Source organism: Bombina bombina, chromosome 1 (genome assembly GCF_027579735.1).
Source record: "Bombina bombina isolate aBomBom1 chromosome 1, aBomBom1.pri, whole genome shotgun sequence".
In the NCBI taxonomy this organism is placed as follows: Eukaryota; Metazoa; Chordata; class Amphibia; order Anura; family Bombinatoridae; genus Bombina; species Bombina bombina.
Window position 1 is genome coordinate 1,214,603,036 of NC_069499.1, and position 27,622 is coordinate 1,214,630,657.

Consider the following 27,622-nt stretch of genomic DNA (forward strand, 5'->3'; position numbering starts at 1 on the left):
AAGTAGTCTGTTATCTCTGTCTGGGGAGGATCAGAGAGACCTCTACGGATGTTATAAAGGGTGTCATAGTAATCCCTAAAGGCCTGGGTGATGTCTTTGGAGGTGGACAATCTAGCACCTCCAGGGTTGCGTAAGCCCATGATATATTGTTTGTTGGTACATTTCCGGAGCTGTCGGGCCAGCATCCTGCCTTGTTTATTTGCTCCTTCATAATAAACTTTTTTAAGATATAAGGCTCTGTTCTTGGCCTCTACGCCTAAGAATATACGAAGTTGGTCTCTTTTGTGTGTGATGCTATCTGTTAATGAGGCACTTGTGGGGTGTAGTTTATGTAGGTCTTGTAGTTTATGAATGTCAGCTAAAAGAGAATTAAGGTACTCATTCTGTTGTTTCCGTTTCGCTGCTTTGAGGGCGATTAATTCCCCTCGGATAACACATTTATGGGCATTCCATATATTGTGTATGTGGACATCAGGGGTGTCATTTGTTTGGAAATAGTCAATTAGTGCTTTCTGTACCTGGATAAAGATCTTGGGGTCTCTAAGTAGGGAGTCGTCAAGTCTCCACCGAGAAGTGGACGGGTCAATGGGATGCCAGTGAAGTTGGCAAGTGATGATGGCGTGGTCCGACCATGTTATGGGGTTTATATGAGTCTGAGCAATAGAAGATAAGCTAGAGACATCAGCAAAGATGTAGTCTATTCTTGTGTATAATTGATGGGGGTTTGAAAAAAAAGTGAACTCTCTATCGTTTGGGTGGTGAAGGCGCCAAGTGTCATGTACAGCTAGGCATGAGATGGAATGTTTAATTTGCCTTAAAGTTTTTTGTGGTATAGAAGATGTGCCAGACGAGCAATCTAGAGTTGGGTCAAAAGCTGTGTTGAAATCCCCCCCCAATATAAGGCTACCCCTAGCTACTTCTAAGATTTTATTGCTAAGTTGGTGAAAAAAGGGAGCTGGGTTAACATTGGGGGCATATATATTAACCAGTGTCAGTGGTTTATGATATAGATAACCAACCAGGATCAAGTATCTTCCCTCCCTATCTTTATAAGTGGAGGATGCAACAAAGGGAAGTCCTCTGTGTATCAGAATTCCAACCCCGTTATGTTTCGTGGTATTAGAGGAGAAGAAACTCTGTCCAAATTTCCGAAAACTAGCTTTGGGTTCGCTACCCCTTTTAAAATGGGTCTCTTGAATGAAGAGAATATCTCCCTTGTGTCTCTTGTAATCTCTCAGAGCCATAGACCGTTTATTAGGGCCATTAAGGCCTTTAGTATTGTGTGAGAGGATTTTTATTTTAGAGTTTGAGCTATTCATTGGCAAAGGATTTAATGGAATCTGCCGATGTAAGCAAAAGTATAGCGTCGTCTATTAGGGACAGGTATGAGACTACCGAGGCTGGACAGAAGGAGGGGGAGGAAGGAAAGTTTAAAAGAAAAGGACGAAAATCACATATTGAAAATTGGGAAAAAGCATAATAGAAAGTAATGAGCATTGTTTTAACAATAACAATTATGCAAAGTGAAAGAAACAAACTATAATACACTTTGCAAATAGGGGGGAGAGTATCGCCTAGCATACTCTTAGGTTATGTTACATATGTTAGTAATCAGGGTTGGATAGTTAAGCAGGGTAGCCTTGTTTTCAAAAGAAATACATGTCAGTCAACCGGGGTCTGGGCCATCAGAGATTGACACTACCATAAGGTAAACAATATATTAATATGGAACGTAAAACATTTGAGTATTTAAGCGAAATAACAGCAAAACATTATAATCATGGGTTGTCTAGATAAAAACTAAACATACACAACCTAGCAAGTGAAATGATATTATTATTAATATTTTTTAATATTTTGTATTTAATATTTCAAGAAGGCGCTTTGAGATCTGTAATTCTTCATGTGAGCTAACCCGTCACCTCCTTAAATTGAAAGCGCAAAACACAAATTGCGTTACCTATATTTTACATTTATTTGTTCTTTACATAGAAAAAATAATAATTTCTATTATTAAACATACATATATATATATATATAAAAGATTCAAAGAACATATAGCAGTAAATACATAGCTCCAAAATAGCATCTCATGCCTGGAAGTGGGCTGAGTAGAGTGTGAGAGCAAAAGCAATGCGTCTGTCAGAAAGCCATAAGCAGGGGTGCAGCAGTGAACACTCCTAATAGTCAGCTCTAATGAGAGCTCCTACATTAGGGGAAAGCAACGGATCTTTTCCTTTTTATCACTTTGGGCACAAGCTCACCTCCTCAGATTCCAGATAACCACCGGTCCCCCAGGAATGGCACGACTCCTCTCTCCAGGATCCCTCTCCTTGTCAACCCAAGCTGGTAGGTATGTGAGTCTGTTTGCACAGTCCGCTCTACTGAGGCTTGTGGTCTGACTTGCTCTGAATGTTGTGCGTTGAACACTCATGGTATGCCCTGCTCACATGACCACTATTGTACCAATCACCATGAAACTGCTGAACGTGACAAAGAGGAAGTAGCCAGGTATTGGAGGAAAGAGAAAAAGTGCAAAATTCAGGGAAAAAAGTCCTCTATCGTAGCATTAAAATGAAGCTTTATTAACCAAAGTTAAAAACTCAGTAAGGTGTGTCTGACATGTTTCGTCAAAACTGACAGATGTCTATCATTAAGGCAGTTTTGCCGAAACATGTCAGACACCTTGCTGACTTTTTAACTTTGGTTAATAAAGCTTCGTTTTAATGCTATGATAGTGGACTTTGCCAATTTTTTGAATTTCGCACTATATATATATATATATATATATATATATATATATATATATATATATATATATATATATATATATAGATAGATACATATATATATATATATATATATATATATATATGTATCTCTGATGAAGTGAAGGTACGCCTGCATGAAACATGTCAGGTGTTCCAGTCTGTGATTACCCTATGACTGTGGTTGAATAAACTTTCACTTGGGGGCCGATTTATCATTGGTCTGTCCAACATGATCCGCTCAGCAGATCCTGTCCGACAGACATCGATGAATGGCGTTAGCATACGCTGTCAGCATTTATCAATGCACAAGCAGTGCCGCCCCCTGCAAATTCGCGGCCAATCGGCCGCTAGCAGGGACTGTCAATCAGCCCGATCGTATGAGATTGGGCTGATTGATGTCCGCAGCCTCAGAGCAGGCGGACCAGTTAAGGAGCAGCGGTCTTCATAACTGCTGTTTCCGGTGAGTCTGAAGGCGCGCGCGGAAACAGGAGCATCAGGGGCCATTCGGCCCTTGATAAATTGGCCCCTTGGACTATATTCTTTCTTCTTGTTCCTGATTTAATATATATATATATATATATATATATAGCTATATATTTATAGGAATATATATATAAAGGTATATACAGATATATAGTTATACTGTATATATTTACAACAAAAATAAAATTTTCCTGTATGTGAAGAACATTGAAAAGTAAAATATTAATTACTGTCGGGTTTGCACACAAGTGATAAGTATGGCTGTGTCAAAGTCTATTGCAAGATATAATCATCTTGGAATACGGCCAAATGTAGAAAATTAAACCCTTTGTGTGTTGAATTTGATGTGTACATTTTATTGCCAAAATAAAGTATTAAGACCTGTGTTTGGGAGGAATGTGAGTGCTGAAGTCTTTGCTGTCCAGGCATCCTATGGATGACTTTCCCACTCTCTGCTCAGATCCCATCTAAACTTTTCCCAATACAAAATGGTGTTATCTCTTGGATTGTGATCACTCAGAACTTGAAAAACATGGATCAGGGGCCAATAATAAATCTAATTGTTAGTACTGTCTCCTTCTACTATTTGTCTCAGCAAAATCAAGGGACTCATGTTACTAAAGAATACATTTAAGTAGCCCTTTCTTTAAACTGTAGAGAATCTCCTAATCCTTTGAAAATATAATAAAACATTTTTTCCATAAGCAACAGTGAAGGCCCATGAGATATTTTATCTTTAAAAAAAAAGCACTTATAGAATTATATCCAGTTTAAAAAGGTACATGGCAGTTCATTTTTTTTCTGCAAGGTTGTATTCTATTAATGTTAATTGATGAGTTAACAGGAGAAATATGGTTGCTTGATATATGTGTAAACTGTATAGTTACGACATTTCTAATAACCATTTCTTAAATGCGAGAAATCTGGGAAACCCCTGAATTCCTTAGCAACTGTCAGAACTATTTCATATACCTATGTCATATACCTCAGTTCAAGTGTTTACATACTTCATCTCTTCCAGAATTAATAGTATATCGATTTCATAACTTGGCTTTCTGTACTGAATTAAGCAGATAAACTATCAGATTAATGTTATTTGAATTTGTATGGGCAGTTGCACAAGGATCTCGCAGTTTAAGAGTAGCACTCCTTACTTTAAGTCTTATGCCCACAAAATGACTGATGTAGTATTGCAAAACTGTAAACATACATAGAGCTAAGTAACAGACTAACCGGCAGCCTAGAAAACAAAATGATTGGCTCCAGTCTTTTGTTGACTTAAGAGTTCTGCAATATGAAATATATAAAGGGTGTCTACGACAGCAGAATAATTACTTCCATTCCACATAGCATATCTGTACTGTAAAATGTGCTTTTCCTAACGGGGTCTCATTAACATGTACCAGCTGCAAATTATTAAATGTATGGGAAGTTGCTCATTTCAGTTTATTTTTGTATTTATAATAGCTAGATTTGCTTATTGAAACCCCACCCAATTGTTCTGAAGAACATATCCATACAATGAGTTGAGACTGCAGGAACGGTAGACCTACTCACCTCCCATTTCTATTATGGGTGGCAATTTCAATGATCACAATTAAGTATTTCAGTTGCAAAAATAAACCTAAAGAAGAGAAACTAGTATAATAGTATATCAGGAACATATTTAAAATAAATAACTATAATTAAATATTTGGTTGACTCCCCCGTTAATTAAAATGAAGGTATGGCTGCCCGGCTGAGATTAGAGTGACTAAGCTGCATCTGCTACTTGTATTTAAAATCCACTCTCTGCCCTTTCACAACCAATAGCACAATTAATCAGTCCAGGATGATTTCATTTCACCTTCATATCTGTAGATACAGGGCCCAGATCCCAAGAGACCTGCTTCTTGCAAGATAGTCATGAATTAGCTCTATCTCACTGCCTCTCCCTCTTGCATTTTCCATTTACCAAATAGATCATTATAGCTTGCATGCAGCACTCAACTGAGCCTTGTGTTAAATGAAGCACAGCATTAGTTAATCTCTGTAATATTGCATTTCTGTGCCTGCTCCTGGGGTAGAAAACAATGTATACACAGGGGCTAACTGAGCAACAGGGGGGCAATGCAGGGCAGCTACAGAGAAGATCAAAGCAGAACCAGACATGATGGCCAAATTACACTCAGCCCTTTGGGGTTTACATGAGGCGAGTGCAAAGCCTGCAACATCTCATGGATTAAAGGGATAGGAAAGTCAAAATTAAACTTGCATGATTCACATAGAGCATGTCATTTTAAGACACTTTTAAATTCACTTCTTATTTCAAATGAGCTTTGTTCTCTTAGTGTCCCTTGTTAAAAAAAATGAATATGCACATATCCTACACTAGTGGAAGCTGCTGCTGATTGGTGCCTGCACACATTTGTCTCTTGTGATTGGCTAACTAGATGTGTTCAGCTTCCTGTCAGTAGTGCAATGCTGTCCCTTCAGTAATGGATAACAAGAGAATGAAGCAAATTTCATAATAGAAGTCATTAGCAAATTTGTTTAAAATTGTATGTTCTATCTGAATCAGAGAATTAAATATTGTGGTTTACTATCCCTTTAAGTATATATTTCCTATCACTGATGCATTTCCTCTCATAAACCCCAAGCAAGATGTCCTCATACTGGACTATTACTTAAATATAATACACATAGATTTACCTTTTTTATTCCCTATTATTTAAAAAATATGATTTATAATAATTTTGTAGATCTATATGTCCCTTCGGACTCCAGGGACTGATATGATAATATTTTTCATACTAGAATAATACATTTAACTTGGTTTATGTAAATTGAGTAAAAATCATCCAAGTTTCATATTGCAAATGATTCCGTCTTATACTGCAATAATTTGTCACAAAACATTTGTAAATGCATGACTCATAATGTGACTTTCCACTAAGCAAAGTGTTAGTTTCTAGTTCTACCTACAATTATCTCATTGCTGATTCACACCGACCATGCAGTTATTGTTTTGTGTGGTACTTTTATAAAATCATTGCAAATGGTTTTTCACTATAGTGTGCCTTCCAAGTATATGAGAATAATATCTATTGTTGTAATATTATCTGTTATTAGGAAATTGGATTGCCAATGGTATGATCACACTATTGCATTATTTTAATGTACCATAAGTTTGCTGATCACTAATTTATCACAATAATTTTTAGTATTGCTGATTAAATGTTCCCACAATTTACTTTATTTCTGGTCCAATATTGTTAATAAATTACATTTTCACTTATAATTTATGACTTGCATTATCTTGTTAGAGATATACTTTTGGGGCATATGCAAAAGAGTATGGTAACATTTTAATTCAGTGTTGTTTTATAATCATTCAGAGCATTATAATATATGTGATTCCTCTTAAACAAATACCATTACACATGAATTCCTTGTTCGTGGAAACCATTATTGCTATACAAATGGACCTGTCATGAACCCATGAAAAAACAAGCAGGTGAAATTCAGATACATTTGTGATGATGACATTTAAGCACCACTAAAAAATTATAAATGGGTCATATTTAAAATGTATATCAAAAATAGAGGACCATTTTGGTTAAGCAACATATCCCTTTAAGAAAAGAATTTGCACTGCATAAATCCCCGTGCAGTTCTCAATATTTTTTGTCTTACTGGGTTACAGTGCATTTTATAGCATATGCTTCCAAATATTTTGTTAAAATAAGAAAGGCTTGGGTGTGGGTAAAAGCTGGATCTTGACGAATACTGCCGGATCCATGCCTAATTTAGACAAATACACACAAATGTAATTGTTTTCCACACAAACACATCCAGACACTTCTGTATCCAACAGCATTTTACTCAAAAACATTTGGGTCCTTTCAGAACCAACACTTGTTTTCAGAAAAACAGTCAGATCCTGCCGGATCCATACCTAATTTAGACAGATACACACAAATGTTATTGTTTTCCACACAAACACATCCAGACACTTCTGTATCCAACAACATTTTACTCAAAAACATTTAGGTCTTTTCAGAACCAACATTTTTTTACAGAAAAACAGCGGATCCTGCCGGATCCATACCTAATTTCGACAGATACACACAAATTTAAGTGTTTTCCACACAAACACATCCAGACACTTCTGTATCCAACAACATTTTACTCAAAAACATCTGGGTCCTTTCAGAACCAACACATTTTTTACAGAAAAATAGCCAGATCCTGCCGGATCCATGCCTAATTTAAACAGATACACACAAATTTAAGTGTTTTCCGTACAAAAACATCCAGACACTTCTGTATCCAACAACATTTCACTCAAAAACATTTGGGTCCTTTCAGAACCAACACTTTTTCAGAAAAACAGCCAGATCCTGCCGGATCCATGCCTAATTTAGACAGAAACACACAAATTTAATGTTTTTCCACACAAACACATCCAGACACTTCTGTATCCAACAACATTTTACTAAAAAAACATTTGGGTCCTTTCAGAACCAACACTTTTACAGAAAAACAGCCGGATCCTGCCGGATCCATGCCTAATTTAGACAGATACACACAAATGTAAGTGTTTTCCACACAAACACATCCAGGCACTTCTCTATCCAACAACATTTTACTCAAAAACACTTGGGTCCTTTCATAACCAACAGTTTGGATCCGGCTGTTTTTCTGTAAAAAAACTGTTGGTTCTGAAAGGACCCATATGTTTTCGTGGAAAAAATTGTACAATCAAGAAGTATCTGGATGCATTTGTGTGGACAAATTTTTTATTTGTGTATATCTGTCTAAATAATACATGGATATGGCAGGATCAGATTATTTTTGTGTAAAAAAATGTGTGTTCTGAAATGACCCAGATGGTTTTGTGTAAAATAGTGATGGATCCAGAAGTATCTGGAGGTATTTGTGTGGAGAGCACTTACTTTTGTGTATATCTGTCCAGTGGCGTCTCTAGGGTTGGTGTCACCCGGTGCGGTAAGTTATGGTGTCACCCCCCCCAGAAAGCAGACACACACAAAAACACAGGCAAACACACATACAAACATTCAGACACACTTAAAAACATACTCAGATGCACACACAAACACTCGGAAACACACTCAGACACACACACAAAAACACACACACAAAAACACTGAGACACACACACACACAAAACCACTGACACACACACACACACACACAAAAACACTGAGACACACACACACAAAAACTCAGTCACACACATACAAAATATGTAAACTGCACTGCATTAACTATAAAGCTCATGCCTAGAGCTGCTCCCTGGCTCAGCAGAGCATCAAATGAAAGATAAACAGAGCACTCTAAAAATAAATCACTAAAGAAAAGGTTTAGGTGCAAACTATGAAAATTCTGCTCTCTGACTCTGTTCCAAGTCTGTCAGTGCACAGCCCTGGGCCGCGTGCCTACCGCTTCTTATGGCCAATCACCTCTGCACTCTGCCACCCCCAGACCCCCACCCGCCCTCCTACCTGTTCAGTGTGCACTTAGTGTACCGTAACCGTAATGGTCTGGTGGGCATCATACGTGGCTCCTTCACTTTAAAGACAGTGTCAAACAGTCATGCGGTCAGGTGCCAGGCATCCCCTCATGATTTGCCAGTTCCCATTTAGAGAGACAGCACAGCAGTGAATGACTCCACTTCTCCACATGTCACTGAGCAGTGAGCACAGATAGGCAGGCAGGTTTAGGCTAGCAGCGCAACTTTGCAAGCCCCGCGGCATGCCCACAACATTCATAGCGAAATTGGGCAGGGGAGAAGCAAAGTACAAACAAGCAAAAGCAGCCGGGAAAACTATTTGTTGAAATTGCAGCACTGGCTCAAGGGGCAAAAAAATTGTGTGTCTACATCTTCCCCAGTCCCACCAATGTTCACAAATGCCAGCCCCTCTAATTAAAAAAAATCTATGCATCTCAACATTGTATTTCTTTGAATTTCAATAAAATTTAAAAAAAAAAAAAAAAATTTTTTTTTTTTTGGTGTCACCCCCTGGTGGGTGTCACCCGGGTGCGGCCCCCCCCCCCTAGTGACGCCACTGTATCTGTCTAAATTAGACATGGATCCGGCAGGATCTGGCTGTTTTGTGTAAAGAAGTGTTGGTTCTTAAAGGGCCCACATGTTTTTTTGTAAAATATTGATGGATCCACAAGTATCTGAATGTATTTGTGTGGAAAACACTTACATTTGTGTATATCTGCCTAAATTAGACATGGATCCGGCAGGATCCGGCGGTTTTTCTGTAAAAAAGTGTTGGTTCTGGAAGAACACAGATGTTTTTGTGTAAAATAATATTGAATCCAGAAGTGTCTGGATGTGTTTGTATAGAAAATATTTAAAATTGAGGCTATGTCGAAATTAGACATGAATATAGCAGGATCCAGCTGTTTTGAATTAAAAAAAGTGTTGGTTCTGAAAGGACACGGATGTTTTGGTGTAAAATATTGAAGGAAGAAGTTTCTGGATGTGTTTGTGTGAATAAAACTTAAATTTGTGTGTATCTGTTTAAATTAGGCATGGATCCGGCAGGATCCGGCTGTTTTTTTGTAAAAAAAGTGTTGGTTCTGAAAGGACCCAAATGTTTTTGAGTAAAATGTTGTTGGATGCAGAAGTGTCTGTATGTGTTTGTGTGGAAAACAATTACATTTGTGTATATCTGTCTAAATTAGGCAGGATCCGGCTTTTACCCACACCTGAAAGGCTTTAAATCTTTGCATTAAAAATATTTTTTTTGATGGCTTCTTCATGCCTGATGCAGGGCACAGATTGCAAATTCTGGCCGCCTATCCATGCTTATATGCATATTAATACTTCAAGTGGCTTGAAAGGATATACGGGGAGCGTGCATTGAAGCCTATGTAGAGTGCGTAAGATTGCCTCCACACCACTGCAGAGCCAATAAAGAAAATGAGGGGGCGGACGATCAGCGAAGATGGAATAAGAATAATAAACTTATTAGAAGTTAAACATACAAAGAAAATAAATAGAATGTATGTGGTTTGATTTAACTGGGCATGTTCTTAACACTGGCACATTGCATAACTATAAAATTTACCATCCCTTTAATGTACAATATAGTCTAAAAAATTACAAAGTTAAAATATTACCAAAAAGTATAACATTCAATGTGCTTTACTTTTATAATGCAAAATGAGTCTTTCAGCCTTGGTGAGTGGCAGTGGCAGACCTAATAAACAGAGGGCCCCCCCCAAAAAATTAAAAAGGATGCCAGCAACCTGTGTTATGTGCCACCTAGTTTTTAAAAAAAGGTGATGGTGGTGCATCAGCATACCATAACACCATAATAAATATAATATCCTTCTCAGACCCAGTGCCACCTGGCACCCACCTGACAAGTCGCTCTACCAGACGCACACACTTGTAGCAGCCATCAGATACGCTCCAGTTTTCCAGTACCTTCTACAAAGATTGGAGCCTTAGGACCTGCCCCGCTTATGAAGGATCCTGAGTGAGCAGCAACCTAGAGGTCTACTTTGCAGCAGTGATTGGCTTGCTGGCTCAGGGCAAAACATAGAGTACTCAACAATCAAAGCTGGCTAAGTGTCCCAGATAATGCCAATACTAAATAGCAGTGGTGCAACTCCTGAATAGAGGGCACTGGGGCAAGATTTTGCCCCCCCCCCCAAAAAAAAAAGTATATACATAAACTTGAAAAAGTAACGAAGGCAATCCAGTGCAAGTAAAAACAAGTCCTTTATTGAAAAAGTTAAAAGGTTCCAGGAGTGTCCAGAGACAAGTTTAGAAAGGCATCACAGGCAAACTGAAGGCTAACATGTTTCGGCTAGAGCCGTCCAGAGCCGTAATCATATCTAACTCAGTATACCTGGGGTGCCTATTTAAAAGCAAACCTAAAGATAATTGGTCTACAAATTTACCAATGCCTGTTCAGCCTAACACACTCATGTGGGATTAACCCTTAGTAGGTATTCCCTCAAATGTCAATATACACAACAATATAAGATTGGGACAAATACATGGAAAGGATTAAAGAGTGTATACAAAATGAAAGCCATATTATACAAATGTGCTAAAAATGCATATTTGTCAGATTGTTTATACATATTAGCTCAAGAATGACAACTCATAAGATAGATCACAGTTTTTAACATATGTTAATCACCAGATATATATGAAAGAGGCTCATATATTTATACTTAAATATATGTATATATATGCACACACCGTGTGAGCAAGTTATAAGAGAGATAGATAGAGTGTTACAAATAAACAAATACATGTTTCAAATTTGTGTCATTTGACAGATTTACCATAAGTACATAGACTTAAAGATTAAAGTTAAAGAAACATACCTCCATCTAGTTCTCTTTTGATATATTCAAAAACAAAAATAATTCAAATATATAGATTAAATCACTTCATTAACAAAGAGATTAAGTGGATCCTTAAGGGATACATATATAATAACTTATAATGAAAGCTATACATAAAACTGCTCTCTTTGTTAATCTCTTTGTTAATGAAGTGATTTAATCTATATATTTGAATTATTTTTGTTTTTGAATATTATTATTAGTACTTATGGTAAATCTGTCAAATGACACAAATTTGAAACATGTATTTGTTTATTTGTAACACTCTATCTATCTCTCTTATAACTTGCTCACACGGTGTGTGCATATATATATACATATATTTAAGTATAAATATATGAGCCTCTTTCATATATATCTGGTGATTAACATATGTTAAAAACTGTGATCTATCTTATGAGTTGTCATTCTTGAGCTAATATGTATAAACAATCTGACAAATATGCATTTTTAGCACATTTGTATAATATGGCTTTCATTTTGTATACACTCTTTAATCCTTTCCATGTATTTGTCCCAATCTTATATTGTTGTGTATATTGACATTTGAGGGAATACCTACTAAGGGTTAATCCCACACGAGTGTGTTAGGCTGAACAGGCATTGGTAAATTTGTAGACCAATTATCTTTAGGTTTGCTTTTAAATAGGCACCCCAGGTATACTGAGTTAGCTTTGATTACGGCTCTGGATGGCTCTAGCCGAAACATGTTAGCCTTCAGTTTGCCTGTGATGCCTTTCTAAACTTGTCTCTGGACACTCCTGGAACCTTTTAACTTTTTCAATAAAGGACTTGTTTTTACTTGCACTGGATTGCCTTCGTTACTTTTTCAAGTTTATACACAGTGCCAGAATAAATCCAGAAGCAAGGAGAGCTGGGTGATATACATATACCTGTATGGCAAGTGACCAAGCTGTTTGAGAGTACTCCAGTAACTGTAGGCTTGATTGGACACGCCCCTTTGCACGTTTGCACGCCTTGTACTACAGCGACGCTGTCTGATACAGCGGAAGGTTGGAGCGGAGTCTCCGGTAACAGAGGAAGCGAGGTTCGGGATCTGGACACACCACTGAGCAGTAAGGGATAACAGCCATAGGCTGTTTGAGCGCCTGGTTGCTCCTTTACATTTGATTGTGATATATCCCTTACCGTGTGTGTGTATTTGACCGTAATTGCCCGTGTGCATGAGAATTGCAGCCAAGTACCCTATGACCGGATGATTGAACAACAGAGACACTTTCCAAGTCAGCCGAGACAGTATAAATCCGGGTACTCTTTGGTCACAGTTTGTATATATTTGTTTATTTCTCATACAAGCGATACTTTACTCATCATTCACCACTCACCAACGTTTTAAGTGAAAACTTTCTTCTGTGACTTTATATATATATATATATATATATATATATATACATATATACATACACACAAATATATATTAGTCAGGAATTTTGCTCTGTGACACGGGCCAACAGTTGCCACTGATGTCCCAACAAAACACCCAAAGAAGGAGCACCTACAATGCTATTAAAAGCTGAACAATACTTTTTTATCAGACAAATGATTTATAGTCACCAAATTATCCAAAGTGATATCCCAAGAAGAGAGGAGGAGTATAGTAGGACAGAACTGTAATGCCTGTAAAAAGTATTGATGCAGGAACTTTCCTGACACAATTCCATGCATGAATACTTTTTAGAGGCAGGACAGTTTTGCATTTTTGGCAAAATGGCTATACTACAAAAAAAAAAATCATTTGGGACCAGCCAGAAAGTCTTATTTATATATTTCTACCATCAAAATCTATTTTTCTACATTGTGCTCTAAAATACTGGTGCCAAAAGGTAACCTCATTTTAAATGTTGCCCGCGAAAACTTGTAAAGCCTGTGATTGTGAGAACACTATCTCCTAACTGCCTGTTGCTGTGACCAGTCCCATGCCCAAGATAGCAGCAGCTGATGTTTCTTCCACTGTCCACAAGCAGTGGGACTAGCTTTCCATTCCATTCCAGAGAGCGCTAACAGCAAGGCAAGCCCCACCCCTCGAGCACAGCACATGACACTCATCATTATGACCTGCTCAGACCAAGCTAACGTTATATTTCATGCAGCAACGGCACCAAGTGACTATTATATGGCATAAATAATAAAAAAAAATATAGCACAATTTTTTATTTTATTTTGTGTTCCAAGTTGCTTTATTTAGCATCTCTGTGACTCTGTATCCCCCCCTCCCCCTAAGCCCTGGGCCCAGTACAGTGACACCGGCTGCACCAGCAATTGGCCGGCCCTGGTGAGTGGGCTGAACATGAGCATGTCTAATGTTTTCTCTCAGGTTTATGAAAATTCTCAAATAATTTTACCCTTGCAATTCTTGCTGTTTTCCCTTGTCATATGTAACCTGGCAAGTTTGTCTAAAATAAGCAATGCACTTATTACACTAATAGAAAATTATATATCTGCAAAACAAGAAAGGCATACAAGTTAAAGGGACATGAAACCCAATTTTTTTCTTTCATGATTCAAATAGAGAATACAATTTTAAACAACTTTCCAAATGACATATTATTTAATTTGCTTCCTTCTCTTGCTATCCTTTGCTGAAAGCTTTATCTAAGAAAGCTCAGGAGCAGCAGAGAACCTAGGTTACAGCTGTTGATTGGTAACTGCATATACAGTATATACTGAATGTGATTGGCTCACCCATGAGTTCAGTTAGAAACCATTAGTGCATTGCTGCTACTTCAACAAATGATACCAAGAGAATGAAACAAATTAGATAATAGAAGTAAATTAGAAAGTTTAAAATTGTATTCTCTATCTGAATCATGAAAGAAAAAATTTGGGTTTCATGTCCCTTTAAAGTGTGCTGAAAACACTCCAATGTGACTTGTATTTGCTTAGAAACAAATGTTATTATAACTTCTGGCTGCTCATATATCTTCTACAAGATTCTCTATTTCTGAGAGCTTCATTACATTCACTGGGAGTCAACTCGCCACTCACTGACACTTTTAGGTTCAGACCACTTTTTAGAAATTGGGTGAGGTCTATCTACGGGTGAGATATTTCACAAGCAGTAGGGTTCCATGTAAAGATTCCTGAATTATGTATTTCACGTATGGGGTAGGTAATCATAAAGCCAAAAAGTTTATTATGCAGTAAATGTTAAATGCAAAAATGCAAAGAGTTTATCTGGTGTGCAAAATATAGAAATACAGCAGAGCTTCCACTCTAAATTGAAAGCTAAGTCCCTCTCTGCCCCTTCTTTCATTGTATTTGTACTGCTTTATTTTATTTATCAAAGAGCACTGTTAAAACAAGTTTAAATAATATTTGCATGAACAAAGTTAGATAAGTTAAAAGCTCTATATTTTGAAACTAATAGAAAGTGCATGCTTGTGCAATACTGATCTGTGGGATAGAAAATGGTCAATAAGCTGAGTCTTAAAGTAAACCAAGATCTGTTTTTAAAAAGAAAAGAGAGAAAAACTATAGCAAATTAACGGCTAGATTTGGAGTTTTGACGGTAATGACCCGAAAATCTAACGCCGGCTTTTTTCTGGCCGCACCATAAAAATAACTCTGGTATTGAGAGTCCACATAAAGGCTGCGTTAGGCTCCAAAAAAGGAGCGTAGAACATTTTTAACGCAGCTTCAACTCTCGATACCAGAGTTGCTTACGCAAGCGGCCAGCCTCAAAAACGTGCTCGTGCACGATTCCCCCATAGAAAACAATGGGGCTGTTTGAGCTGAAAAAAAACCTAACACCTGCAAAAAAGCCGCGTTCAGCTCTTAACGCAGCCCCATTGTTTGCTATGCGGAAACACCTCCTAAATCTGCACCTAACACCCTAACATGTACCCAGAGTCTAAACACCCCTAACCTTACACTTATTAACCCCTAATCTGCCGCCCCCGCTATCACTGACACCTGCATTTTATTTTTAACCCCTAATCTGCCGCTCCGTAAACCGCCGCTACTTACATTATCCTTATGTACCCCTAATCTGCTGCCCCTAACACTGCCGACACCTATATTATATTTATTAACCCCTAATCTGCCGCCCACAACGTCGCCCCCACCTGCCTACACTTATTAACCCTTAATCTGCCGAGCGGACCGCACCGCTACTATAATAAAGTTATTAACCCCTAATCCGCCTCACTAACCCTATAATAAATAGTATTAACCCCTAATCTGCCCTCCCTAACATCGCCGACACCTAACTTCAATTATTAACCCCTAATCTGACGACCGGAGCTCACCGCTATTCTAATAAATGTATTAACCCCTAAAGCTAAGTCTAACCCTAACACTAACACCCCCCTAAATTAAATATAATTTTAATCTAACGAAATTAATTAACTCTTATTAAATAAATTATTCCTATTTAAAGCTAAATACTTACCTGTAAAATAAATCCAAATATAGCTACAATATAAATTATAATTATATTATAGCTATTTTAGGATTAATATTTATTTTACAGGCAACTTTGTAATTATTTTAACCAGGTACAATAGCTATTAAATAGTTAAGAACTATTTAATAGCTACCTAGTTAAAATAATTACAAAATTACCTGTAAAATAAATCCTAACCTAAGTTACAATTAAACCTAACACTATACTATCATTAAATTAATTAAATAAAATATCTACAATTACCTACAATTAAACCTAACACTACACTATCAATACATTAATTAAATACAATATCTACAAATAACTACAATGAAATAAACTAACTAAAGTACAAAAAATAAAAAAGAACTAAGTTACAAAAAATAAAAAAATATTTACAAACATAAGAAAAATATTACAACAATTTTAAACTAATTACACCTACTCTAAGCCCCCTAATAAAATAACAAAGACCCCCAAAATAAAAAATGTCCTACCCTATTCTAAATTACTAAAATTCAAAGCTCTTTTACCTTACCAGCCCTGAACAGGGCCCTTTGCGGGGCATGCCCCAAGAAGTTCAGCTCTTTTGCCTGTAAAAAAAACATACAATACCCCCCCCCCCAACATTACAACCCACCACCCACATACCCCTAATCTAACCCAAACCCCCCTTAAATAAACCTAACACTAAGCCCCTGAAGATCATCCTACCTTGTCTTCACCTCACCAGGTATCACCGATCCGTCCTGGCTCCAAAATCTTCATCCAACCCAAGCGGGGGCTGGCGATCCATCATCCGGTGGCTGAAGAGGTCCAGAAGAGGCTCCAAAGTCTTCATCCTATCCGGGAAGAAGAGTAGATCTGGACCGGCAACCATCATCTTCCAAGCGGCATCTTCTATCTTCATCCGATGAGGACCGGCTCCATCCTGAAGACCTCCGACGCGGACCCATCTTCATCCGGCGACGTCCAACTGAAGAATGAAGGTTCCTTTAAGGGACGTCATCCAAGATGGCATCCCTCGAATTCCGATTGGCTGATAGGATTCTATCAGCCAATTGGAATTAAGGTAGGAATATTCTGATTGGCTGATGGAATCAGCCAATCAGAATCAAGTTCAATCCGATTGGCTGATCCAATCAGCCAATCAGATTGAGCTCGCATTCTATTGGCTGATCGGAACAGCCAATAGAATGCGAGCTCAATCTGATTGGCTGATTGGATCAATAGTGAAAAAGGGTGTGTGTACAAGCGCTAAGGTAATCCCCAAGCTGTATCCAGACAGAGATCCTAACCAACCTCCAAAAAATATGCACAAGTAGTAAGAAGTGAATACAGCGCCAACAAGAGGCCAAGGGATAAATATACTCACAGAGAGATAAAAGAAGATTATTTAATGAACCATGTTAAAAAGCATCAGTAATAAAAGACTATATATAAAAAATGTAAAAAGCACATATAAATAAAATTACAAATACAGGAATATCTTACAGAAGCGGCTCAAAGGGCCAAAGCTGATAATTACAATAAAAACAGAGGTAATAACAGGTGATCAGTGTGAGTGGTACACTAGAATAAGAGTGTATACTAATAAATCAGAATTAGCCTAAGTACAACTGTAGCAAGTGCATCAAGCTAAAAACTAATAAACAATAATACAAACAATAGTGTTCAAAATTAGTGTTACAAAAATAGTGTTCCAAAAAATAGAAAAATGCACTGCAGTGCAAAAAAAGGGGGGGTAGCAAAATAATTGTATAGATACAATCAAATAGTGAGTGAGTGCAAATGGATATAAAAATGCTAGCTACTTAATCCACTGAGGTTAAGATATAATTAAATAAAATACACAATATGCAATAACATAAAAAATAAAATACACAATATGCAATAACATAAAAAATAAAATATAAAATATAATCCAAAAAAGTGTTCAAAAAGTTGATCAACAAATGTTAGTGAAGAACAAAAATAAGTCAATCAAAACTAAAAAATGGAAAAAATGGGTGATGAAAAGCAAGGTGAAAGTGAGGAAATTGATTCCTTCCAATGTTAGTTACTTTAACAGATCCAAATTCCTGAGTGTGGTTGCTGAAGTAGCTGATTGGATCCTAGCACCTGTCAGCTGCTCCTATGGTATCCTAAAAAGTGTCCCTGTAAAAAAAGAAATTCACAACATAGTGTATCCAATATGAGAATGAAGTAAAGATTAAAGTAATGCTTACCAATATTTCAACGCGTTTCTGCCCTCAAAAAAGGGGCTTTCTCAAGACTAGAATATTGGTAATGGCAGCTGGCCTTATATACAGTTTAGAAGTAGCCTATATGGTAGTTTAATTGATTAATTGTATTGTTTGGGCGCGAAATCCATCCACTTCCTGTGTAACATCTAAAAGATTCCCCCATAAAGTGTAGCATCACTTCCTGTGTAACATCTAAAAGATTCCCCTCCACTTCCTGTGTAACATCTAAAAGATTCCCCCATAAAGTGTAGCATCACTTCCTGTGTAACATCTAAAAGATTCCCCTCCACTTCCTGTGTAACATCTAAAAGATTCCCCCATAAAGTGTAGTATCACTTCCTGTGTAACATCTAAAAGATTCCCCTCCACTTCCTGTGTAACATCTAAAAGATTCCCCCAAAAAGTGTAGCATCACTTCCTGTGTAACATCTAAAAGATTCCCCCATATGGCAAACCGGAAGTATATAAATTTTCCCGGATTAATTTTATACATATCTAAATATATAGGTCATTCAAAAGGCATGTATATGGCCTTAGATTTATCCAGTTGTTTCTTTCTCAATTGCCGGTATCTTTGTTTTGGCTTACCAGTTTCAAGCCCAATATCGGAGCTACCCGGTAGTGACGTAACCGTTGACGTCACTTCCGGTCCGGCGATATTACATAGACAAGCCGCTAGCAACATTAGCATGCTGTACAATGCTAATATATGCGGCTGTCAGTTACGCCTCCCATCTAGTATATTAAATCCTTAGAGAGCCCTGGGGATAAAGATGTCAGAACAATGCCCACCAATGTGTCAATAAAGGGGATAAGTGTCAAGGCACTATTGGCCCCCAAACGTTATAACGATAGATAAAGGCTATGTAATCACAAACATTCAGATTTACAAAAAACTAACACATATTTTATGTCAGTGGGACAAAGGAAACAATAAAAACAATAACGGCAAGTATTTTTGGAAATTAAATAACGGTTTTGTTATCTAGTATCACACTGATCACCTGTTATTACCTCTGTTTTTATTGTAATTATCAGCTTTGGCCCTTTGAGCCGCTTCTGTAAGATATTCCTGTATTTGTAATTTTATTTATATGTGCTTTTTACATTTTTTATATATAGTCTTTTATTACTGATGCTTTTTAACATGGTTCATTAAATAATCTTCTTTTATCTCTCTGTGAGTATATTTATCCCTTGGCCTCTTGTTGGCGCTGTATTCACTTCTTACTACTCGTGGCTGATTGGATCAGCCAATCAGATTGAACTTGATTCTGATTGGCTGATTCCATCAGCCAATCAGAATATTCCTACCTTAATTCCGATTGGCTGCTAGAATCCTATCAGCCAATCGGAATTCGAGGGACGCCATCTTGGATGACGTCCCTTAAAGGAACCTTCATTCTTCAGTTGGACGTCGCCGGATGAAGATGGGTCCGCGTCGGAGGTCTTCAGGATGGAGCTGGTCCTCATCGGATGAAGATAGAAGATGCCGCTTGGAAGAAGATGGTTGCCGGTCCGGATCTACTCTTCTTCCCGGATAGGATGAAGACTTTGGAGCCTCTTCTGGACCTCTTCAGCCACCGGATGATGGATCGCCAGCCCCTGCTTGGGTTGGATGAAGATTTTGGAGCCAGGACGGATCGGTGATACCTGGTGAGGTGAAGACAAGGTAGGATGATCTTCAGGGGCTTAGTGTTAGGTTTATTTAAGGGGGGTTTGGGTTAGATTAGGGGTATGTGGGTGGTGGGTTGTAATGTTGGGGGGGGGTATTGTATGTTTTTTTTACAGGCAAAAGAGCTGAACTTCTTGGGGCATGCCCCGCAAAAGGCCCTGTTCAGGGCTGGTAAGGTAAAAGAGCTTTGAACTTTAGTAATTTAGAATAGGGTAGGGCATTTTGTTATTTTGGGGGTCTTTGTTATTTTATTAGGGGGCTTAGAGTAGGTGTAATTAGTTTAAAATTGTTGTAATATTTTTCTTATGTTTGTAAATATTTTTTTATTTTTTGTAACTTAGTTCTTTTTTATTTTTTGTACTTTAGTTAGTTTATTTCATTTTAGTTATTTGTACATATTGTATTTAATTAATTTATTGATAGTGTAGTGTTAGGTTTAATTGTAGGTAATTGTAGGTATTTTATTTAATTAATTTAATGATAGTATAGTGTTAGGTTTAATTGTAACTAAGGTTAGGATTTATTTTACAGGTAATTTTGTAATTATTTTAACTAGGTAACTATTAAATATTTCTTAACTATTTAATAGCTATTGTACCTGGTTAAAATAATTACAAAGTTGCCTGTAAAATAAATATTAATCCTAAAATAGCTACAATGTAATTATAATTTATATTGTAGCTATATTAGGATTTATTTTACAGGTAAGTATTTAGCTTTAAATAGGAATAATTTATTTAATAAGAGTTAATTAATTTCGTTAGATTCAAATTATATTTAATTTAGGGGGGTGTTAGTGTTAGGGTTAGACTTAGCTTTAGGGGTTAATCCATTTATTAGAATAGCGGTGAGCTCGGGGTCGGCAGATTAGGGGTTAATAATTGAAGTTAGGTGTCGGCGATGTTACGGAGGGCAGATTAGGGGTTAATACTATTTATTATAGGGTTAGTGAGGCGGATTAGGGGTTAATAACTTTATTATAGTAGCGGTGCGGTCCGCTCGGCAGATTAGGGGTTAATAAGTGTAGGCAGGTGGAGGCGACGTTGTGGGGGGCAGATTAGGGGTTAATACATATAATACAGGGGTCGGCGGTGTTAGGGGCAGCAGATTAGGGGTACATAGGGATAACTTAGCTGGCGGCGCTTTGCGGTCGGCAGATTAGGGGTTAAAAAAATTTAATCGAGTGGTGGCGATGTGGGGGGACCTCGGTTTAGGGGTACATAGGTAGTTTATGGGTGTTAGTGTACTTTAGAGCACAGTAGTTAAGAGCTTTATAAACCGGCGTTAGCCCAGAAAGCTCTTAACTACTGACTTTTTTCCTGCGGCTGGAGTCAGACACGACTCTAAATACCGGAGTTAGAAAGATCCCATTGAAAAGATAGGATACGCAATTTACGTAAGGGGATCTGCGGTATGGAAAAGTCGCGGCTGAAAAGTGAGCGTTAGACCCATTTTTGAGTGACTCCAAATACCGGAGGTAGCCTAAAACCAGCGTTAGGAGCCTCTAACGCTGGTTTTCACGGCTAACGCCAAACTCCAAATCTAGGCCTAAGGCACTTAAACAACCATGATATGTGCAGTTAACGGTAATATAATATTGACTTTTTTATACATCTAATTTAAAAGTGCGATTAGAGCAATTTTAACTTTTAAATAAACAAAAAAGTTGTGTTTATTAATGGAACATAAACGTTCAATAAGGAAATATTCTAATGCACTAGAGCATTTTTATTGCCTTGTTGCTTGCATATAGCTTGTATTAAACACATAGTTAAAACCAACATCAGAGCAACCATGCTTTTCTGCTGTAGTGTTAAATTCGACAGGAGATTGGTGAATATGCTCATATGATGCTTGTGAATGCCCCTTTTTTATGTAGTTGTGATTACAACCATTTTCATTGTTTATCAGCAGCACTTTACTCATTTTCACATTGGTGAAAATTAGCTTTATATTTAGCACAATCCAAATTCTCAATATTTAACAACACATTTAAAAGGTCTTGATAAACCCCAGACAGCACTTTTCAAATTATCACAGAGTACCCTAAAACATTTGTGAATGGAGCATTTATTTTGCACATGGTAAAAACACTGAAATTCCCCACCACTGCTTTAGAAAACAAATGGAAGCAACATCACTAAAAACATACAAACACTATCAGCTCAATCAATTAAAGTAAAAAAACAAAACTATCACCTTTACACTAATAACAATCAGTGAAATCAATAACCCAACAAACGCACATGCTCATTATACTGATGCCCCTATTGATATTCCTTAAAAGAACATGTACATATATATGGTTTTGGAACATCGGAGGTTAAATACACAAACAGCACCTTTTAGCATCACTACACGCTATTAAAATGGCCATTTGGTTTTTGGATTTCAGTATTAGGAGATTAATGACAAAAATAACAATTTTGTATTGTTTTCAAGAAGTTAAAATATCCAACTTCAAGGGTATTTCCTGCAGAAGCATTCCATGATTGTGACCACTAGGATAACACACTGACAGTACTGGCCAATGTGCAGGCATTGTTAGCTGCTGAAAACAAGTGCAAGAATGTGATCAACCACATAGATATATCTAAGCAAAAGTGAGATAAGAACATTCTCTCACATCTTTGCTTCAGCTGCTCTGCCATCTATTTCAGTGATTTGCAACCTTTTTTTTTGCCGTGACACACTTTTTTACATTAAAAAATCCTGTGGTACACCACCATCCCAAAATTTTACAAAATCACACATTGTAGCCTAATACAGGATATATATACAGTATGTGTATATATATATATATATATATATATATATATATATACACACTGTACTGTGCCATGCCTCCTACAAACTATACATGACATATTGACATTCATTCACAAACAATCATAATGATTGTCAGTCTGCCGCGGCACACCTGAGGATCGCTCACGGCACACTAGTGTGCCACGGCACACTGGTTGGAAAACACTGATCTATTTGATGGCTGTGCAAACCTTCAGACAAAAGCAGGGATAGGGACAGACAAAGGCTGTGGCGGACATTTTCCAAAGTACAGACCTTAGTGAAGGACACCAAGGTACATTTGAAATTAAAAAAACATTATTTTATAGTGCTGGATGTTATTATACTGATGCAGATACCACTGATTCTATAACCAGCCCTCCTCTGGCTATACCCATGTGCCAGTATCACTACTGTGTCATTATATAGTGCTGGTTGTTATTATACTGATGCAGATACCACTTATTCTATAACCAGCCCTTATCTGGCTACACCCATGGGCCAGTGTCACTACTGTGCCATTATATAGTGCTGGGTGTTATTATACTGATGCAGATACCACTGATCCTGTAACCAGCCCTCCTCTGGCTATACCCATGAGCCAGTGTCACTACTGTGCCATTATATAGTGCTGGGTGTTATTATACTGATGCAGACACCACTGACCCTATAACCAGCCCTCCTCTAGCTATACCCATGTGCCAGTGTCACTACTGTGTCATTATATAGTGCTGGGTGTTATTATACTGATGCAGATACCACTGATCCTATAACCAGCCCTTATCTGGCTATACCCATGGGCCAGTGTCACTACTGTGCCATTATATAGTGCTGGGTGTTATTATACTGATGCAGATACCACTGATCCTATAACCAGCCCTTATCTGGCTATACCCATGGGCCAGTGTCACTACTGTGCCATTATATAGTGCTGGGTGTTATTATACTGATGCAGATACTACTGATCCTATAACCGGCCCTCCTCTGGCTATACCCATGTGCCAGTGTAGCTACTGTGTCATTATGTAGCGCTAGGTGTTATTCTACGGATGCAGATACCACTGACCCTATAACCAGCCCTCCTCTGGCTATACCCATGAGCCAGTGTCCCTACTGTGTCATTATATAGCACTGGGTGTTATTATACCGATGCAGATACCACTGATCCTATAACCGGCCCTCCTCTGGCTATACCCATGTGCCAGTGTCACTACTGTGTCATTATATAGTGCTGGATGTTATTATACTGATGCAGATACCACTGATCCTATAACCGACCCTCCTTTGGCTATACACATGTGTCAGTGTCACTACTGAGTCATTATATAGTGCTGGGTGTTATTATACTGATGCAGATACCACTGATCCTATAACCAGCCCTTATCTGGCTATACCCATGGGCCAGTGTCACTACTGTGCCATTATATAGTGCTGGGTGTTATTATACTGATGCAGATACTACTGATCCTATAACCGGCCCTCCTCTGGCTATACCCATGTGCCAGTGTAGCTACTGTGTCATTATATAGCGCTGGGTGTTATTCTACGGATGCAGATACCACTGACCCTATAACCAGCCCTCCTCTGGCTATACCCATGAGCCAGTGTCACTACTGTGTCATTATATAGCGCTGGGTGTTATTATACTGATGCAGATACCACTGATCCTATAACGGCCCTCCTCTGGCTATACCCATGTGCCAGTGTCACTACTGTGTCATTATATAGTGCTAGATGTTATTATACTGATGCAGATACCACTGATCCTATAACCGACCCTCCTTTGGCTATACACATGTGTCAGTGTCACTACTGTGTCATTATATAGTGCTGGGTGTTATTATACTGATGCAGATACCACTGATCCTATAACCAGCTGTCCATTGTCTGTTCCTTTTAAGGACATTTTGACCTTACTACTGATTATTTACATCTTTCTACAGAGTTTAAGACTAATGAGACCTTTCCGGAAGTCACCTAATCCACCATTTAACCTTTAAATTATTGTTTAGGCAGTTCAGGGCCCTTCCTTTCTGCCACTGCATGCTGTTGTCATCATTTAGTTGGCATCTTCCTTTACAAAAAGATAATCAGAACTCCATATTTTGTTTACTAAATCTCCTTTTTTTACAAAACTGTAGTCTACCTCATTACTTGTCAGGTCAATGTAAACAAGTGCCCTTGTCTGACTATACCCATGAGCCATTGTCACTACTGTGTCATTATATAGTGCTGGGTGTTATTTTACTGATGCAGATACCACTGACCCTATAACCAGCACTTGTCTGACTATACGCATGTGCCAGTGTCACTACTGTGTCTTTGTATAGAGCTGGGTGTTATTATGCAGATACACACCCAGTATTTCACTCAGGCTTTATTTATTCCATAACTTATCACCCAATATCGCTAGCTGTCTCTTGACAAGCCACTAACTTTATTCACACTACATATTTTTTTTTATTCCTATTATTTAAAGGGACAGTCTAGGGCAAAATAAACTTTCATGATTCAGATAGAGCATGTAATTTTAAACAGTTTTCCCATTTACTTTTATCACCAATTTTGCTTTTTTCTCTTGGTATTCTTAGTTGAAAGTTTAACCTAGGAGGTTCATATGCTAATTTCTTAGACCTTGAAGGCCACCTCTTTTCAGAATGCATTTTAACAGTTTTTCACCACTAGAGGGTGTTAGTTCACGTATTTCATATAGATAACACTGTGCTCGTGCACGTGAAGTTATCTGGGAGCAGGCACTGATTGGCAAAACTGCAAGTCTGTCAAAAGAACTGAAATAAGGGGGCAGTTTGCAGAGGCTTAGATACAAGATAATCACAGAGGTTAAAAAGTATATTATTATAACTGTGTTAGTTATGCAAAACTGGGGAATGGGTAATAAAGGGATTATCTATCTTTTAAAACAATAAAAATTCTGGTGTAGACTGTCCCTTTAATCAGAAAGAAAATATATACTAAGGTTGTGGCAGACACTGCAAGGGCTAGTCACGGACACCATTTCCCATGTATGGACACCTTGCCTATCCTTGGACAAAAGCAAAAAAGCTGAAACAGAGATGCAGAATTGTGCTCTGCTTTCTGTGTATGGGGTGGGCAGGACAACATCTGATTGACTGTACCTCTAACCAATAGCTTACTTGCCATTTTACTCAACTTTACACACCAGCTTTATAATCAAAATACTGCAGTATTCAGTATAAATTTGATAAAGAGTAGACATTTACTGTTAACAATGAAAAAAAGACATGAAACAGGCCGAACTTGGCTCGAGAACATGATTCTTCTACAGTTACATCTGAAAAGATTATGGTAAGCGGCTTATCAAGGGGTTTAGTTAAAAAGAAAACCTGTAAAAAGCCATGATTTTACACACACAGCAATGATGATGAAATAAAATAGAGTTAATCAAAAACATTTTTTACCCCTTTTTATATCAAGACCACAAACATATATCCACGCACATGGAAACATAAGCAATAGACTTTAGTTTATAACATAACAAATATAATGAAAGTGCAGTTGTACTGCAGCTTACAGTGAAACACTCACACAATGGGCCCAATTTATGAAGCTGCAAAAGTAGGTTTTAAATCTGTGATGTGCAGGCAACTTAAAGGGGAGAGTCAAGTCAAAATGAAACTTTCATGATTCAGATTGGGCATGCAATGTTAATCAACTTTCCAATTTACTTTTATCATCAAATTTGCTTTGTTTTCTTTGCATTATTTGTAGACAACTAAACCTAGGTAGGCTCATATGCTAATTTCTAAGGCTTTGAACTGCCTCTAATGTTAGTGCATTTTGAAGGTTTTTGATAGTTAGACACAGTTAATTCATATGTGTTATATAAATAACATTGTGCTCACTCCCGTTGAGTTATTTAAGAGTCAGCACTGATTGGCTAAAATGCAAGTCTGTCAAAAGAACTGAAATAGCGGGGTAGCCTGCAGATGCTTAGATACAAGGTAATCACAGAGCTAAAAAGTATATTAATATAACAGTGTTGGTAATGTAAAACTGGGAAATGGCCTCTGGTTAATTTTATAAGCACTAATTGCTACCGACAGCTCGCCATAGCAATAACCAGCCACTTGCAATGGCTGGTTATTTATTATGCACCCACTAAACGGAAAAGTTGCCCGTTTGCGCACAATAAATTAACGCTCCACTTGTAATCTAGCCCTAAATGGGAAATATATTGGTGTGGGATTGCAACACAACATTAAAGGGTTAGGTGAATAATATGATGGAGCTATAGAGCACCCCTTCCACTAAATAACTGTAACTTATTACATAAAGCAAAACCTTTTTTCTCTTTCAGATGCAACAAGAAAGACATATCTGTAATGTCCCTTTAAACTTTGGAATTTTATAATGCTATATTACTATTTCATCTTGCTTCATATCTCATAATTAAAGTGTTTCCCATTTGGCCATTGTTTGCTAATCTTTTTATTGTTTGGGTTTATTATTATCTTTTCCAAGTATATTGTCCATTTACATTCATTACCTTTTTGTTTGCTAAATGATCTTTTCTTATTTTTACACAAATTATTCAGATATAAAATAAAGTCAATGTATCTGTTTAAAGCCAAATTTATCCATATACCTCCTCCATTCTTGAAAGCGAGGTAAGGGAATCTCCAGACGTTGCCTAGTCCTACTGCATAACCAATCATGGAAAGAAGATAGTCTGATTTTCTGGACCAGTTGCCACGCTCAATATTCTCATCACTGGAACTGGCGTTAGCACCCTAAGATGAGATATTTGAGTATTCAAAAGGAGCACAGGAAATTATATAACAATATTAACAATATATAACAAAGCAGTCAATGTTTAGATATTTATTTA

At 37.5% G+C, this 27,622-nt stretch overlaps 1 protein-coding gene across 1 annotated transcript in view; it reads right to left on the reverse strand.

The window, feature by feature from the left end:
• Positions 1–27,622, reverse strand: part of LOC128664079 (sodium- and chloride-dependent neutral and basic amino acid transporter B(0+)-like) — a 192,865-nt gene that overhangs the window by 164,789 nt on the left and 454 nt on the right. Inside the window, exon 2 of the mRNA XM_053718760.1 lies at positions 27,380–27,524. Coding sequence (XP_053574735.1) covers positions 27,380–27,524 — 145 coding nt within the window. The remainder of the gene's footprint in view (positions 1–27,379; positions 27,525–27,622) is intronic.